This window comes from Benincasa hispida, chromosome 2, assembly GCF_009727055.1.
Source record: "Benincasa hispida cultivar B227 chromosome 2, ASM972705v1, whole genome shotgun sequence".
NCBI classification, from domain to species: Eukaryota; Viridiplantae; Streptophyta; class Magnoliopsida; order Cucurbitales; family Cucurbitaceae; genus Benincasa; species Benincasa hispida.
The window spans coordinates 51,501,020-51,514,717 of NC_052350.1; the positions used below are offsets into that span (position 1 = coordinate 51,501,020).

The window sequence follows — 13,698 nt, forward strand, 5'->3', positions numbered from 1 at the left end:
ACTTTGAATTAATTAAAATTAAAGATTGAAAATGGAAATTGGAATTTTGTACTTGGTAGTAGTTTTTTTTTCCACAATTTGGTGAAGTGAGGAGGTGTTTCTGTAACATCCCGCATATTTTTTTTTATATAATAATGTAATTTCAGTAACGTTATCCTTGGTAATTCAATAATTGCTTGGTCAAAGGGCATTTTTGGAATTTTGGATCTCAAGTATAAATGCGGGAATTTAAGTTTGTCGGAAAAATTAAAATTATTAAATTTTGAATTTCAATGTGAAGGTTATGGCAAGAATTAATTTTCTTTTCGAAACGGAAATAAATTATTATAATTATACTTTCCTTTTTAATTATTATATTTTAAAACCCCCCATCAATCCTACATTTATTATTATCTTTAAAAAAAAAAAAAAAAAAACCCACCAACACTCTCCTTCTTCTTCCTCAAACGGCAAAACCTCCCCAATTTTTTCTTCTTCTTTCCTCCCAAACCCACAAATGTCGTTTCCCTCACTGCCCAGTATTCGCTGTCGTGTCTCCCTCGCTACCATTCCGAATGACGTGCGCCTCCCTCACCCCCATTCAGATTCGAACGTCGTGCTTCCTTCACTGTCTCATCAGACTCGCCGCCGCGTGAGAGAGATTCCTCATAAATCGCAGCACCTCATCAGCTCAGATCTGTCTAGCTGTCGTTCCCTCGCACCTCACCGACTCAGATTCGACCAGCTACCGCTTCTTCACACTTCGCCAGACCCAAAACCGTCGCCGTCGGACCTGTTCTAGGTAAGGTTGTGGTAGCTTGGTTCGATCTCTTAGCCATTAACGTTGGGTTTCGTCATTTTGATTCACAGTTGGGTTTTTATTTGAAGGTGAGTTTTAGTGAAACTTGGAATTTAGAGGGAGCACCGTTAAGGGAAATTGGAAGTGACCTTCATCCTTTGGGTAAGTTTTTGAATATTTTGGACTTGGGTCTGAAGTGTTGCTGTTATGGTTGAACTAAAATTGTTTGAGTTCAGTGTTAGGGCCGCTACTTCTAGTTGTTATAGTTTGGCCGTTGGAGCTTCATTATCCATAAAGTTTCGATTGAGGTAAGTAATCTTACCACTGGAACCGCCCACGGGCCAGGCTTTAGTTGTATGCTAGCGTGATGAGTGTATGTTATGGTAAATGTTAGCATGTTGATTGACAGTATGACCTGAATCAAAGTATGTTCTGGCACAAGTTCTGATTTGTTTACATACACACCTAAGTACTCGATCGTTAGTATGTGATAGTATGTGTTTTCATATGTCGATGTCTGATCTGCTGGTGTTGAGGCATACTTACATATTGTGGAATTATGATGTAAGGTATACATGAATGTTGTATAATATGTTGTTAAGAATCACGTGTATGTGATGAAGCCATGGTATCAAGGATTTTCATGTATGTTTTAGAATTGTACAATATTGATTCTTAGAACGTTGAGATTGTGTGAATATCCTCATTGATTAGTTAGATGCTCACCAGTTTGTGTTTCCTTCGGGATTCACCAGTTTTGTGGACATACTTAACTACAATAGGGTAGGACTCAGTCTCTTGTTTGTTCCATATGTTTATGTGCCATATGCGGGTATCTAGAGAACATAGATGTCTAGCCTGACCCTAGTGGTGGGGTTATTTACTGAGTATTTTATACTCATTTTGTCTTATGTTGATGTTTCAGGAAAAGGTAAAGATATACCGGTGATGGCGCAACGAAATTCGTGATCGTGTCACTGGGACTAGACCTTTTCACTTCCGCATCTTGAAATTTGTTATTTGGTTTTACTGTTTAAAATTTATTACTAAGGATTATTTCTTTTATATGCCTTTGATTAGCCTTTAAAAATTTTGGGTACCCTATTAACTGTTTTAACAATTGCATTTAATAAACGCCTTATGAACTTCTCTTGTTTAATTAGCATTTATTTCAAATAACTGACCGTCGTTTTAAACTCTGTGCATGCATTTATTTTAGTAACGGCCTTACCTAAGTCCTAGGGGGTCGGGTCGTTACAGTTTCTCCTAAATTAACACATCTTGCCCATTAATTCCATGCATTTTAAAGTGACATCAGCTGGTCTCTTGAGTGCCTGCATGAAAGGGAATGATAAAACTCTTCAATTTTGAGATATTATGGAGTCGAGAATCAAGCCAACAGGATATTTTAAGGTTTCGTTATCTTCGTGTTCTCATCTAGCTAAGACCTATATGGTGATCCGTATGAAGTTAACGAGGGTTCAGTTAGACATATTTAGGTGAACCATATACGGATCCATCTTAGATAGCATTCTCTCCCTTAATGGACAATTGATACATTACCTACTTCTCAGGGAGGTTGTGGATGATAGATTGAACGTAATTTCTGCAAGTGAAGATAAAACTTACTAGTTGAAAAAAAACGTATAAATAAATTAAAAAAAACTTAGGAGAAAGTTGACTTAATTTGACCAAGTCGACTTTATGAGAGAGTTGACCTGGTCAACTTTACGTTCAACTTCACAGGACAAAAGTTGAACAAAAGAGTTGTCTTGTAAAGTTGAACCAATTTCACTTTCGTGTAAAGTTGGACAAAGTCATCTTTGTGAGAAAGACAACTTTATGAAACATTTTCTTAGAACTTTATGAGAAAAATCACAGAACACCAGTAATAACCTTCCCATGTTCAATCATGTTCCAGTACTTTTCATTTTTATATTTTCTCTCCATTTTTTCTCCTAAAACGTAAGACTTCTTATTTGTAATGTAAATAAGTGAAAAAGAAGTAATGATTTCATTGGTTAGTTTTTAAAAAATATTTTTTTGGCTCCATTTTGCCGACTTTCTGAAGAAAAAAAATAAAAGATTATTTTTCAACATATTTGTCTCTTCTGGAACTCTAGAAAGGGAAACAAATTGTTCCTCTAAACTTGAGACCCTCTGAAAAGGATTATTCTTCTGGAGTTGGGGACCCTCAAGTGAAGCATTTCTTTATTGAAAACAAAATGTGAAGCTGAAGATTGAAGTTTCTAATTTAAGATACGTGAGTTAGGTAAGTTTGGTGATTTCATATTCAAGACAATTAAATGATTGAGGGGCAAAATTGTACTTTTACGTTGTGGGTCCATCCATTTAAAGTTTGAAAAGTTGAAAATTAGGTTAAAAAAAGTAATTTTTAAAATGAGGCTACTTTTGAATGGAACATTTTTTTGGAGTCAAAACCGACAATTTTTCGAAAAAACCCTCAATTTTCAACCATTTTACTACAAATTCAAGGGTTGGTTTCAAATAAAGAAAATGACTTATTTACAAATATAGCAAAATTTCATTATCTATGGATAATACACTGCAATAGACATCTATATCACGATATATCATTAATAAATAATGACATTTTATTATATTTAAAAATATTTCCACCAGTTTTTGCATTTAAAATAATTACCCTAAATTTAGAGGAGGAAGTTTTAAGCTTTTCACTATTGGATAACACTTTTTCTTTCTCTAGTTTTTGTTTGTTTTGTTTTTTTTGTTTTTTTGGTTACTCAACAAGAATTTATGTAAGTTTATTATTAACTAATTCTGGCTAATTCTAGCACTCATCTGAAAGAAAATGAATGAGTGCTCAAATATAAGAGCCTAAATCAAAACATTTAAGTAATCCAAATACTTTCCATAAATCTAAAATGAAGTACATACAGTTAATTTATTTTGAAAATTCATTTCGTTTTGTTTTTTATTTTAAAAAATTAAGTATGATTCCTCACAATTCCTTACCATAATTTACATTTTTATTAGGTATAAGAGTTAAATTCTTGGTTAAATTTAAAAAATAAAAACAAGTTTTTGAAAACTACTTGTTTTTTTTAATTTTTAAAATTTGGCTTGATTTTTTAACTATGGTACAAAATAGATAATAAAGCGAGAATTTTAGAGTTAGAATGAGTGTTTGTAGACTTAAATTTCAAAAATTAAAAACAAAAAATGAAATGATTACCAAAATGGTTGTATTATTTTTTCTTTATAAATTTTAAAAACATACTCCAATAGTGTTTGTAAATTGTTATTATTGTTATTATGTAATAAATTTTATTAAAATTTTACTTTAAAAAATTATTAAAAGTATGATTATTAAGAGGGTAAAAAAACTTTTCATCCTCAATTCTTATGAAAGTAACAAATTTAGTTACTTAATTGTAGTTGACCATGATTTAATTTATGTACTTTCAAATTTGTAACAATTTAGTCATAAACTTTAATAAATAACAAATTAGTCTATATACTTTGAAATTTGTAACAATTTAGTACTTATCATGAAATTGTTATCAAAATTAAGTATTCATTTTTATTATGGCAAATAGCAATTTATACCCTTCAACTTTGGGGATTGTATCAATTTAAATCATAAACCAATAATTATCAATTTAAACTTTAAAATTTAGAGGTGTATTAATTTAAACCATGAACTTTGAGATTTGTATCAATTGAAACTCCAAACTAATAATTATATCAGTTCAAACCCTAAACTTTTATAAGTGTATAAATTTAAACCCTAAACTCTAATAAATATATCAATTTAAACCTGAACATTCACGAGTGTATCTAAATAAAACACAATGAAAGGTTTAAGTTGGTACAATTATGAAAGTTTGGAGTGTAAATTAGTACAATTATTAGTTTTGGGTTTAAATTGATACAATTTCCAAAGTTTAAGGTTTAAATTGATACAATTATTAGTTTAAGGTTTAAATTAATACAACATCAAAAATTTTGGGGGATATTTGCCCTTTTTATTATTAATAACTTATTATTTATAACTCGTAAAAAAAAAAAATCTAATATCAAGTCAATTTGTTAATCTACATGTATTATTTTCTTAATTTTAATCCTATAAAGAAGGGACTAAATCGTTACGAAGTTATGAAATATAGTGATTAATTGTTACTTAAAGTTTAGGAACTAAATTATTACAAATTTAAAAGTATATGAACTAAATCATTATCCATCAAAATTCAAGGATTAAATTATAAAGTTAAGGTACGAATATGCATTTTTATGATTTGGTTTAAATCCTACTGTGAATCTTGTTTTATTTCGGTCATAAACTTTAAAAAACAACTGGTTTTTCTTGAACTTTTAACAAGTGTTGATTCTGGTATCTACTAAGATCGTTTGATGAAATTGTATGTAACATGTGCTGACTAAAATGAAAGGTGAAATAAAATGTCAACAACCAATGACCAAAATACTGAAAGGCCAAAATTTTGAATGCAAAATTACGTTTGAGTTCTCAATAGAAAATCATTTTACCATCTAATTTAAAATTGAAAGCCTAGATTTTTTAGTGTGACTAACTTATTTGATAACATAGTCATTTAAAAATATAAATCATCTCATCATTTTGTTGAAAAGTTAACAAGATCTCAATAGCATAGTCAAAGTAAGCAATTTTTAAAAATTCAAAGACTAGAATAGACGTTTTGAAAAATTTAAAGATCAAAATAAAATAAAATTTAAAATCTAAGGACGAAAATAAAAATTAAACCTACTGGCTTTGTTTCCCAAAAAGCAAAATATCTCCCTCCCCTAATTTTCCAAACAGGAGACCTTGGCTTGGCTTCAAAGTCCGCTACTTTAAAAGCACTCGCAGTCGCAACCGTGTAGTTTGAGCTCTACAGAGCAAAGCACTTCGCTAAAACCCTCCACAAGAAAAACCCTAATCCATCCTTTTACTCTCCCAACCAATCCATTATGGGTCGCCGGAAAAATGGCAATCACACTCCAACCACCCTCAACGGCTTGCCTCAGCCTCAGGGTTCGAAGATTTGCTTTGAAGACGAGGACGAAGCTCTGGTTGAAGAAACCACTGAGAGCTCCAACTTCGACGAGTCCATGTGCGAAGCCGCCGACGACTCTAACAGAGTCACTGAAGACACCGCGTGCGAGCCCGGCCAGTCCTTCAATGATAAAGATGATAAAACCAGCGCTGATTATTATTTCGATTCCTACTCTCACTTCGGTAATACTTCATTTATTTGCTTTTCTTTCCAGTTGGTTTTAGGTTTATACTTAGGTTTTATCATTACTTCGTCGATTAGTTTGGATTGGTTTATATGTTTTTCGATTTAGGTTTAGTTTCTCGATTTTTTTTTTTTTTTTTTTGAATGATCATGGACTGCTGGTTCACTTTTTGTTATGTATACTCAAGTATTATGCTGAGAGTGGAAATCTAATTGCTTTTTATTTATTTGTTCGTTTTGCTTGTGCAGGTATTCATGAAGTAAGTTTGTCCTACATTGATTCGAGCCTGAACAGCTAAACTCATTTTCATATTGTATTGTTTTGACTCAGCTGCTTAAATTTGTAAGGTATTTAGCATGATTGTTTTATCTTTGCAGGAAATGTTGAAGGATACAGTTAGAACTAAGACGTATCAAAATGTTATTTATCAAAATAAGTTTTTATTCAAAAATAAAGTAGTTCTTGATGTGGGAGCAGGAACTGGCATTTTGTCCCTATTTTGTGCGAAGGCAGGAGCAGCGCATGTTTATGCTGTAAGTACGGGAATTCTTATGGGAAGTCCACGGGCCTACTGTTTTCCCTTTTCTTTGGTTTATTGTTTTAGTTTTTGTTTCTTAGGAGTTGTCTGTTTGCAGGTCGAGTGCTCCCATATGGCTGACATGGCGAAAGAGATCGTTGAAGCAAACGGATTTTCTAATGGTATTTTCCTTGGATTTCTTGTTTACTACTTTTCCTCTTATACCTTGTTGTTTTTTTATGGGATTGCCTTCTCTAAATTACCTACATCTCGTCATGGCAGTTATAACTGTTTTGAAAGGGAAGATTGAAGAAATTGAGCTTCCCGTCGCCAAAGTAGACATAATTATTTCAGAATGGATGGGATACTTCTTATTGTTTGAGAATATGTTAAATACAGTCCTATATGCTCGTGATAAGTGGCTTGTAAGTATTTTGTGGTTCTGTTGAGATTTTCGCATTAGTAATCTGTTTGAAGAATGTATTAAAAGCTAAATGGACGCCGACTTTAATCAATTTTCTAGTTACTAAAATGCAAACACATTTTCTTTAGCTTCATGTTAGGCTTTGTATGCCACACTTGAATGTCCATGTGTGAGGCTATAATTTTACTTGTCTAGAGTCGCCTGCATCTTCATTTTTGCAACACTTTAACAACACTCATTTGTTCTCTTATATGAGAGGGTAAATAATTATTTTGGTTTCTGTAATGCAGGTTGATGATGGTATTGTATTACCGGACAAAGCTTCTCTATATTTAACAGCTATCGAGGATGCAGATTATAAAGAAGACAAGATCGAGTGTGAGTTAATTTACATGTGCCACTCCTGGTGTATCTTATCTCTTTAAGATGTTTTATTTAGCCCGTCCATGTACACTTTGCATTCATATGTGTTGCCAGAAATGTTATTTGATTTGTTCAATTGTATATGTTGCATTTATTTTGACGTAGTTTCCTTGTTCATCTGCTTCCTAAAATAGTTTGGAATAGTGTATATGGGTTCGACATGAGCTGCATCAAAAAGCAAGCCTTGGTGGAGCCTTTGGTGGACACTGTTGACCAGAATCAAATTGTCACCAACTGTCAGCTACTTAAGGTGAAAACTACACACTTTGAGCAAAGATTTGAGTTAATGTTTGATATCTCGATGGGACATGATCGTTTCTTTGCTTCTTGCATCACATCTCAAAGTTTCGACTTTTCGAAAGATTCAATTATTAGACCAATTTTTGTTTAATATTACTCAGTTATTTCCTTAAGATTCTTCGATGACCGTAATCTCATCCCAGTTTTAAACATTTGGACCATGGAATAAATATTGAGAACTATGTGTATGCGACAAATGATATGTATATTACACGTTGCTTTTAGTTTGCCTGCTCTTAAGCCCCGTTGTTTTCATTATGGATAACATGATTTGGTGGTCTCATTCAGACAATGGATATATCGAAAATGGCGCCTGGTGATGCTTCCTTTACCGCTCCATTCAAGCTTGTAGCAGAACGCGATGATTACATTCATGCTCTTGTAGCCTACTTTGATGTATCTTTTACCAAGTGCCATAAGTTGACTGGATTCTCGACTGGTAAATTTCTGCATTTTGATACTAAAGTAATTTGCTTGACATGGTTTTAGTAGATCTTGGATCTGTTTGGTAACTTTTTTCGTTTCTTTTTTTAGTAATTTGCTTGACATGGTTTAAGTTTTTTTTTTTTTTTTAATCATTTTAAAAAACTGAATATGTTTGATAGCAATTTTATAGTTTTGTTCTCTAAAATTTTAAATTAAAAAATGTCATGAATATAAGTTTTGAAGTAAAATATCAAAAAGTATTATATTATATTTATTTTTTGATATTTATTATGCATTCGTGAGGTAAAAAAAATGATAAATATTTGTGTTTTGAAAAGAAAAAAAAACGACGGCTAATTTTTTTTTCTTTGGACAATGTGTGGGTGGGGAATTGAATCTTCGACCTCAAGGTTGATATACACACTCGAGGTTGATGGCACATACACTTTATGGCAATTGAGTTATGCTTATTTTGGCGATATAACTGGTTTCGGTGTTTTCATTTCCAAATGAGAAACGAAAATCAGAAACAAAAAATAATCACAAGACGGGCCAGCTAATCAATAGTGAACTGATCTGCCAATTTTAGCTGTAGAGTTAATGTAATCTTCTACGATATTATATTTTACAGGACCAAGATCAAGAGCTACACATTGGAAGCAAACAGTTCTATACTTGGAAGATGTTATCACGATTTGCGAGGGAGAGACTATAACTGGGAGTTTGAATGTTGCTCCAAACAAGAAAAATCCTCGCGATATCGATATCGTTCTCAAATACTCATTCAATGGACGTCGTTGCACAATCTCGAAGACTCAACATTACAAGATGCGTTGATTCTCAACAGTATCTGCAAACTTGGCTTGTCTCTGAACACAATCAATGTCTTGAGTGTTGCTTTGCTACATCCTCTTAAAGGGTTAGGTTTGGCAATTACAACCGTATTGACATGCTTGTATTCTTTTTGCCCATCCGTATGCTTTAAATTCAATCTATAGATTCCTCTTCTACTATATTGACAATTCTTGATGGCTGGTATTTTGCTGATGTGAGTGAGAAAACAATTTATAATGACATTTCCTAAAAATGAATGAAAATAGATCCCTAAATTTACTTTCATGAAAGTAAAGAAACAATTTAATCCTTTTAATTTTAATTGATGGTTCAAGTATAAGGATCAAATTATTGTTACAAATTTAAAAGTACAGGGACTAAATTGTTATTTAGAGACCAAAAGTGTTAAACTATGTGTTAAATTATTTCTATGAATGTTATGTATGTTTAGAGATCAAGAGTATTTCTAAGATAGCTCAGAGATCATGGAAGAAAACTAAAAGTGCTTTTTAACTGTGGAGAAAAACTGGAGTGCCTCTTTCAATAGCAAGTCTTGGTTTTTCCTCGATATAACTGAAAAGAACCACAAAATTTCAGAACATGGATTGATATGAACCACAACTCTTCTGTATTTGCTATCAGATTTACTAGCTAACTTCCTATCGGGGCGATGCAAATACAATGAGCTATTTGTAGTGTTAAAAGAAGATATTTCAAACTTCAAAGTTCTTGTTTGATGGGCTTTGAACTTTTTAAGCCTCCAGTCTTTGCTCTCCACCAATGCCTTACTTTGTTTGAGACTCTGTAAGCATGCTGTTTTATTGCTTCCCCTGCCTTGGAAACGCCTTTAGTAATTCTATTTTTCCAATCACTTTTCTTGCTCTCTTTCTCCCTCAAAACTTTGCCCTACAAAAAAAAAACAAATTTCCCATTAGTTTGTTTATGCAAAACATCCACAATCATTAAAAGTTTCTGGCTATATAAAAGATGTTTTTAAGTACCAATTTTGAGGGGAAGTTATCGTCTTCATCCTCGTCTTCATCGTCATCTTCACCTCCGAAATTCTTCATGTTCAATAGATCATCTCTTGAATACATTTTCATGCCGGGTGCTCCTGGCATTCCCTGCTTCATATGAAGAGCGTGGATAAATGTTGAAAATAGAGGTAGTGCATGTTTGGGAGTAATTTTGAAATGATTAAAATTACTTCGCAATACACCTTTGAAAATCAATTCAATGTTTAATTTTATATTTTTATAGTTAATTTTCATATTATTAAAATTGACTTTGAATGATTAAAAACATACTTCGAGTGGATTTGAAAATGACAAGTGATTTTAACTATATTTTAAATTCTGCGTACCTCCATGGATCTCAACATCTTTTCCATCTCTGCTTCTTTGGATGACTTAGCCACAAAGGGCTCACCTGGAGTCCTATCCTGGATTCCAAGGACAATATAAGGAGTCAACTATAGGAGACGGGATCCTGATACCAAATGGTTACAAGTTGGAAACAAACGAACTTAGGATTGGTTGACAACAATCATCATTACTTTTCTGTTTTTCAACATAAAACTAATAACAAAACATGCTTATTAAATGGAACAAAATAATTTCAATCTCAAGCTTCATTAGTAATATCCAATATTTAGCACTTACAAATGGATTCATTCGTTTATTTATTTTTATCAGATACATGACATTTATTATCAAAGAGATATAAAAAGGGGGAGATGAGGTATCCCTATAGAACAACAACTTACAAAAAAAGGAGCCAAGTAGTATGAATTTGGGTTTGACTATAATTACAAAGGAATTTAGAAGTAGAGCAAAAAGAGTAACCAAATTTCAAAAAAAGTCACGGTTAGTTTCTTGATCATGAAATATTCTAGAGTTTCTTTCAAACCACAACCTCCAAAGGATGGCAAAGACCTTAACCAATTGATTTATTTAGTTAAGAAGTTGGATGTCAAACATTTCTCCGTACGGAATAACCATGTAAGGCCCACCATCTCTAATTTAACTAAAACATATAACTAGGTGGCCCCATTAGGCACCTGGAATCGAAAACTTTATAATGGAAATGACAATAATCTAACCCAAGAAACAGACAAAACCAAAGAAGGATGTATAATCTGACAAAGGTTTCATCATATATCAATTAGTAATTAGTAAAAATGGGATGTAATTAGTTAACTACCTTAGGAACTAAAGGCGGCTTAGTACTGCATGATTTAGTGAGGTCCTTGCACAGATAGTTAACCAACGAATCAATCGTTGGTTTGGAGCTATACAAGTATTCAGCAACATCAGTATCAGAATATCCCATGACCTGCAATATAACAGAACATATTTAAGCATTTTCCATATTGTCTTTCTGGGAATCAATTCCTTCACAAAACATAATTCTGTAGGGTCAAGGCAATACTAGGAAAACAAAACTTTGACTCCACTTCAGTAAGTTCCTTCTGGCTATTGTTTTACTTGACTAAGTACATTGCAGTTACTTAATAAGTGGACCTCAATATTTTGATCTACTAGAGATTAACCACACACAAAAAGTAAGAAGATTCTACATATTAGAGGGAACAAAGAATCAGAAAAACATCAATAATAAATGAATACAAGAAAACTTCTCATTTCTTATCTTCCCAGATTATGGAGCTGTAGTTCATTCTAATTGTTGCAACAATAAGGGTTACACACTCAAAGCAAGGCCTAAACATACCTCTTGACATGCACGCTCAATGGTTTTGCACTCTGAATTGCATTGTCCTTCGGTGTTCTGATCCACTAGCTGAGAAGACATGAATCTTCAATGAGTTACATGGTTGGAGAATATTGAAGGAAAATGAGCGTTCATTCATATTTTGAGTACCATTTATTCAATATGGAATGTTTAGTTTGATGCCTGGGACATGTCCATTCATTCTCCAAGTTGAAAATACCAAACCCAAACAGTAATAAATTAAATAATCATGTCACCGAATTGCAATGCTAAATCTATCAATTGTAATGAAACAACAAAATCTCATCTCTGTAACCCTGTTCTTCTTACCTCAAGCCTATCACCTTGTTCAACAATGTCAATCTGTAAAATCCAATCAGCTTCTGCCTTCTTCAGATTACAAACGTTCTCAGCTATTTCGATAATTTGATACTCCGAGATCTAAAGCAAGAACCCCAAACACGGAAAACAAAAATAATCAAATGCAGGAAAAAAAAAGGAACTAATGCCACTGAACATAATCTCTAAATTAAAGAATCCAAATCCGATCCATGAATTACCTTCTTGGGAGAAATCTCAACTTGCTTCTTCTCAACTTGGTGATACAACTGCGCAGCAAGCTTCTCGCAAACCTGGCATTTGATGTACGGAATATCCTCTCTTCTAGCAGCCGCCGATGGCTTCTTCGAACACTCAAACGTCGGAAACAAACCAATGGCCAGAATCACTAAAACAACACTCACTAATCGCTTCATCTCCTTCACGAATCTCTCGGTTTCAGGATTCAACAACGGTGGAAGAAGAATTCTTCGTTACAGAAATGGCGTCACCAGTGGAATTCTTACAAGGATCTGTTACCAAAATTTGGACGACATTTGGAATCGGCTCAAATCAAAATCGAACAATTTATCGAAGAAGAAGAAGAAGAAGCCGATTTTCAGTCGTTCAACTTCGGTCTTCAAAAAGGAATTAAACATATATATATACAAATAAATTGAGATGACATGGCGTGATTTAATTGGTTGTTCTAGTAATTTTACGTGGGCTCATTTATTTCATCCAATAGGGTGCAAGAAAACACGTCCCTTTTTGCAATTTCTTGCTAATTTAGTATATATATTAAAAAAAAAAAAAAGTAAAAATACCTTTTTGTCCCTAAGTTTTAGTTTTGGTTTGGTTTCTAACTTTCCTAATATGTTTGTATTTGTTTTTAGTTTTTTATTTTTAATTTTTGAAAATTCAGGACATAAAATCTCTTCTACTTCTAAAATTCTTGTTTTATTAACTATTTATCTATCAACGTTTTCAAAAACTAAGTCAAATATTGAAAACTTAAAAAATTAGGATTTAATTTTTTTTTGTGTGTTTTAAAATTTGGTTAATAATTCAACCTATGCAATGTATCGTAAGAAAACGGAAGAAATAAAATGTTTTAAAAAACTAAAAATAAAAAACAAAATAATTACTAAGGGTTTTAGTCATTAAATTTTAAGTTTGGTTTTAAGATAGTGTCTATGTTTCAAAACATTACAATTTTACCTTTTGAGATTTTTTAGTTTTGTTTCTATTTGGACTATAAATTTCAAGATTTACATTATTGACCTCGAATTTTCATAGAATATCCACTATCAGTCATTGAGATTGTCTATTAACTAACCAAAAAGAATTGTGAAATGAAAATTTAAAATTTAATTTTAACCATGGTGAACAATTGTGACATTACATTGTGAACAATTGTGACATTAAATTTAGATATTAATATTAAAGATGAAAAATAAATATTTAATTAAAAATCGAGGTTGTAAATCTATGAAAAAATTCTAATATGTAAAATGGTAACATTTTAAATTTAGAAATTAAATTGAATTATGTTCCAAAAAAAAGAGATAAATTCTTAATTAAATGATATATTTCATCACAGCCGTTCATTTACTTTTAACGGCTAGACATGATCCCACGTCATAAATGGGCTCCACCATTTTCATCCGGCGTGGCATCTTTTGCAAGAACCCTCTCAAAACCCTA

General features: G+C 32.3%; 2 protein-coding genes and 1 long non-coding RNA gene across 3 annotated transcripts; 2 read left to right on the forward strand and 1 right to left on the reverse strand.

Moving 5' to 3' along the window:
- The first annotated feature begins 399 nt into the window (after positions 1 to 399).
- Positions 400 to 1,933, forward strand: LOC120071578. The gene is made up of 3 exons (XR_005480292.1): positions 400 to 781; positions 868 to 1,086; positions 1,704 to 1,933. It is a non-coding gene; the product is annotated as an uncharacterized LOC120071578 (long non-coding RNA).
- A 3,692-nt stretch (positions 1,934 to 5,625) lies between these two features.
- LOC120071381 (protein arginine N-methyltransferase 1.1) lies at positions 5,626 to 9,233 on the forward strand. Its single transcript, XM_039023633.1, has 9 exons — positions 5,626 to 6,017; positions 6,268 to 6,278; positions 6,397 to 6,552; positions 6,655 to 6,718; positions 6,819 to 6,961; positions 7,251 to 7,338; positions 7,518 to 7,633; positions 7,972 to 8,122; positions 8,741 to 9,233. Exons 1-9 carry the CDS (start codon positions 5,750 to 5,752, stop codon positions 8,944 to 8,946), a joined length of 1,203 nt encoding a protein of 400 aa, XP_038879561.1. The 5' UTR covers positions 5,626 to 5,749; the 3' UTR covers positions 8,947 to 9,233.
- Positions 9,234 to 9,346: 113 nt separating this feature from the next.
- Positions 9,347 to 12,622, reverse strand: LOC120071382. The gene is made up of 7 exons (XM_039023635.1): positions 12,234 to 12,622; positions 12,004 to 12,114; positions 11,674 to 11,742; positions 11,146 to 11,277; positions 10,307 to 10,384; positions 9,945 to 10,067; positions 9,347 to 9,849 (listed from the first exon to the last, which is right to left on the reverse strand). Exons 1-7 carry the CDS (start codon positions 12,426 to 12,428, stop codon positions 9,664 to 9,666), a joined length of 894 nt encoding a protein of 297 aa, XP_038879563.1. The 5' UTR covers positions 12,429 to 12,622; the 3' UTR covers positions 9,347 to 9,663.
- Positions 12,623 to 13,698: the final 1,076 nt, after the last annotated feature.

Bases quoted from the DNA above. Each gene is read 5' to 3' on its own strand.
- LOC120071382 (XM_039023635.1), bottom strand. From the start codon at position 12,428: ATGAAGCGATTAGTGAGTGTTGTTTTAGTGATTCTGGCCATTGGTTTG. The intron at 10,068-10,306 runs GTACGCAGAATT...CATATGAAGCAG, and splicing joins AGATGTTGAGATCCATGGAG to GGAATGCCAGGAGCACCCGG. The intron at 9,850-9,944 runs GTACTTAAAAAC...TTTTTTTTGTAG, and splicing joins ATAACTTCCCCTCAAAATTG to GGCAAAGTTTTGAGGGAGAA.
- LOC120071381 (XM_039023633.1), top strand. From the start codon at position 5,750: ATGGGTCGCCGGAAAAATGGCAATCACACTCCAACCACCCTCAACGGC. The intron at 7,634-7,971 runs GTGAAAACTACA...GGTCTCATTCAG, and splicing joins CCAACTGTCAGCTACTTAAG to ACAATGGATATATCGAAAAT. The intron at 8,123-8,740 runs GTAAATTTCTGC...TATATTTTACAG, and splicing joins GTTGACTGGATTCTCGACTG to GACCAAGATCAAGAGCTACA.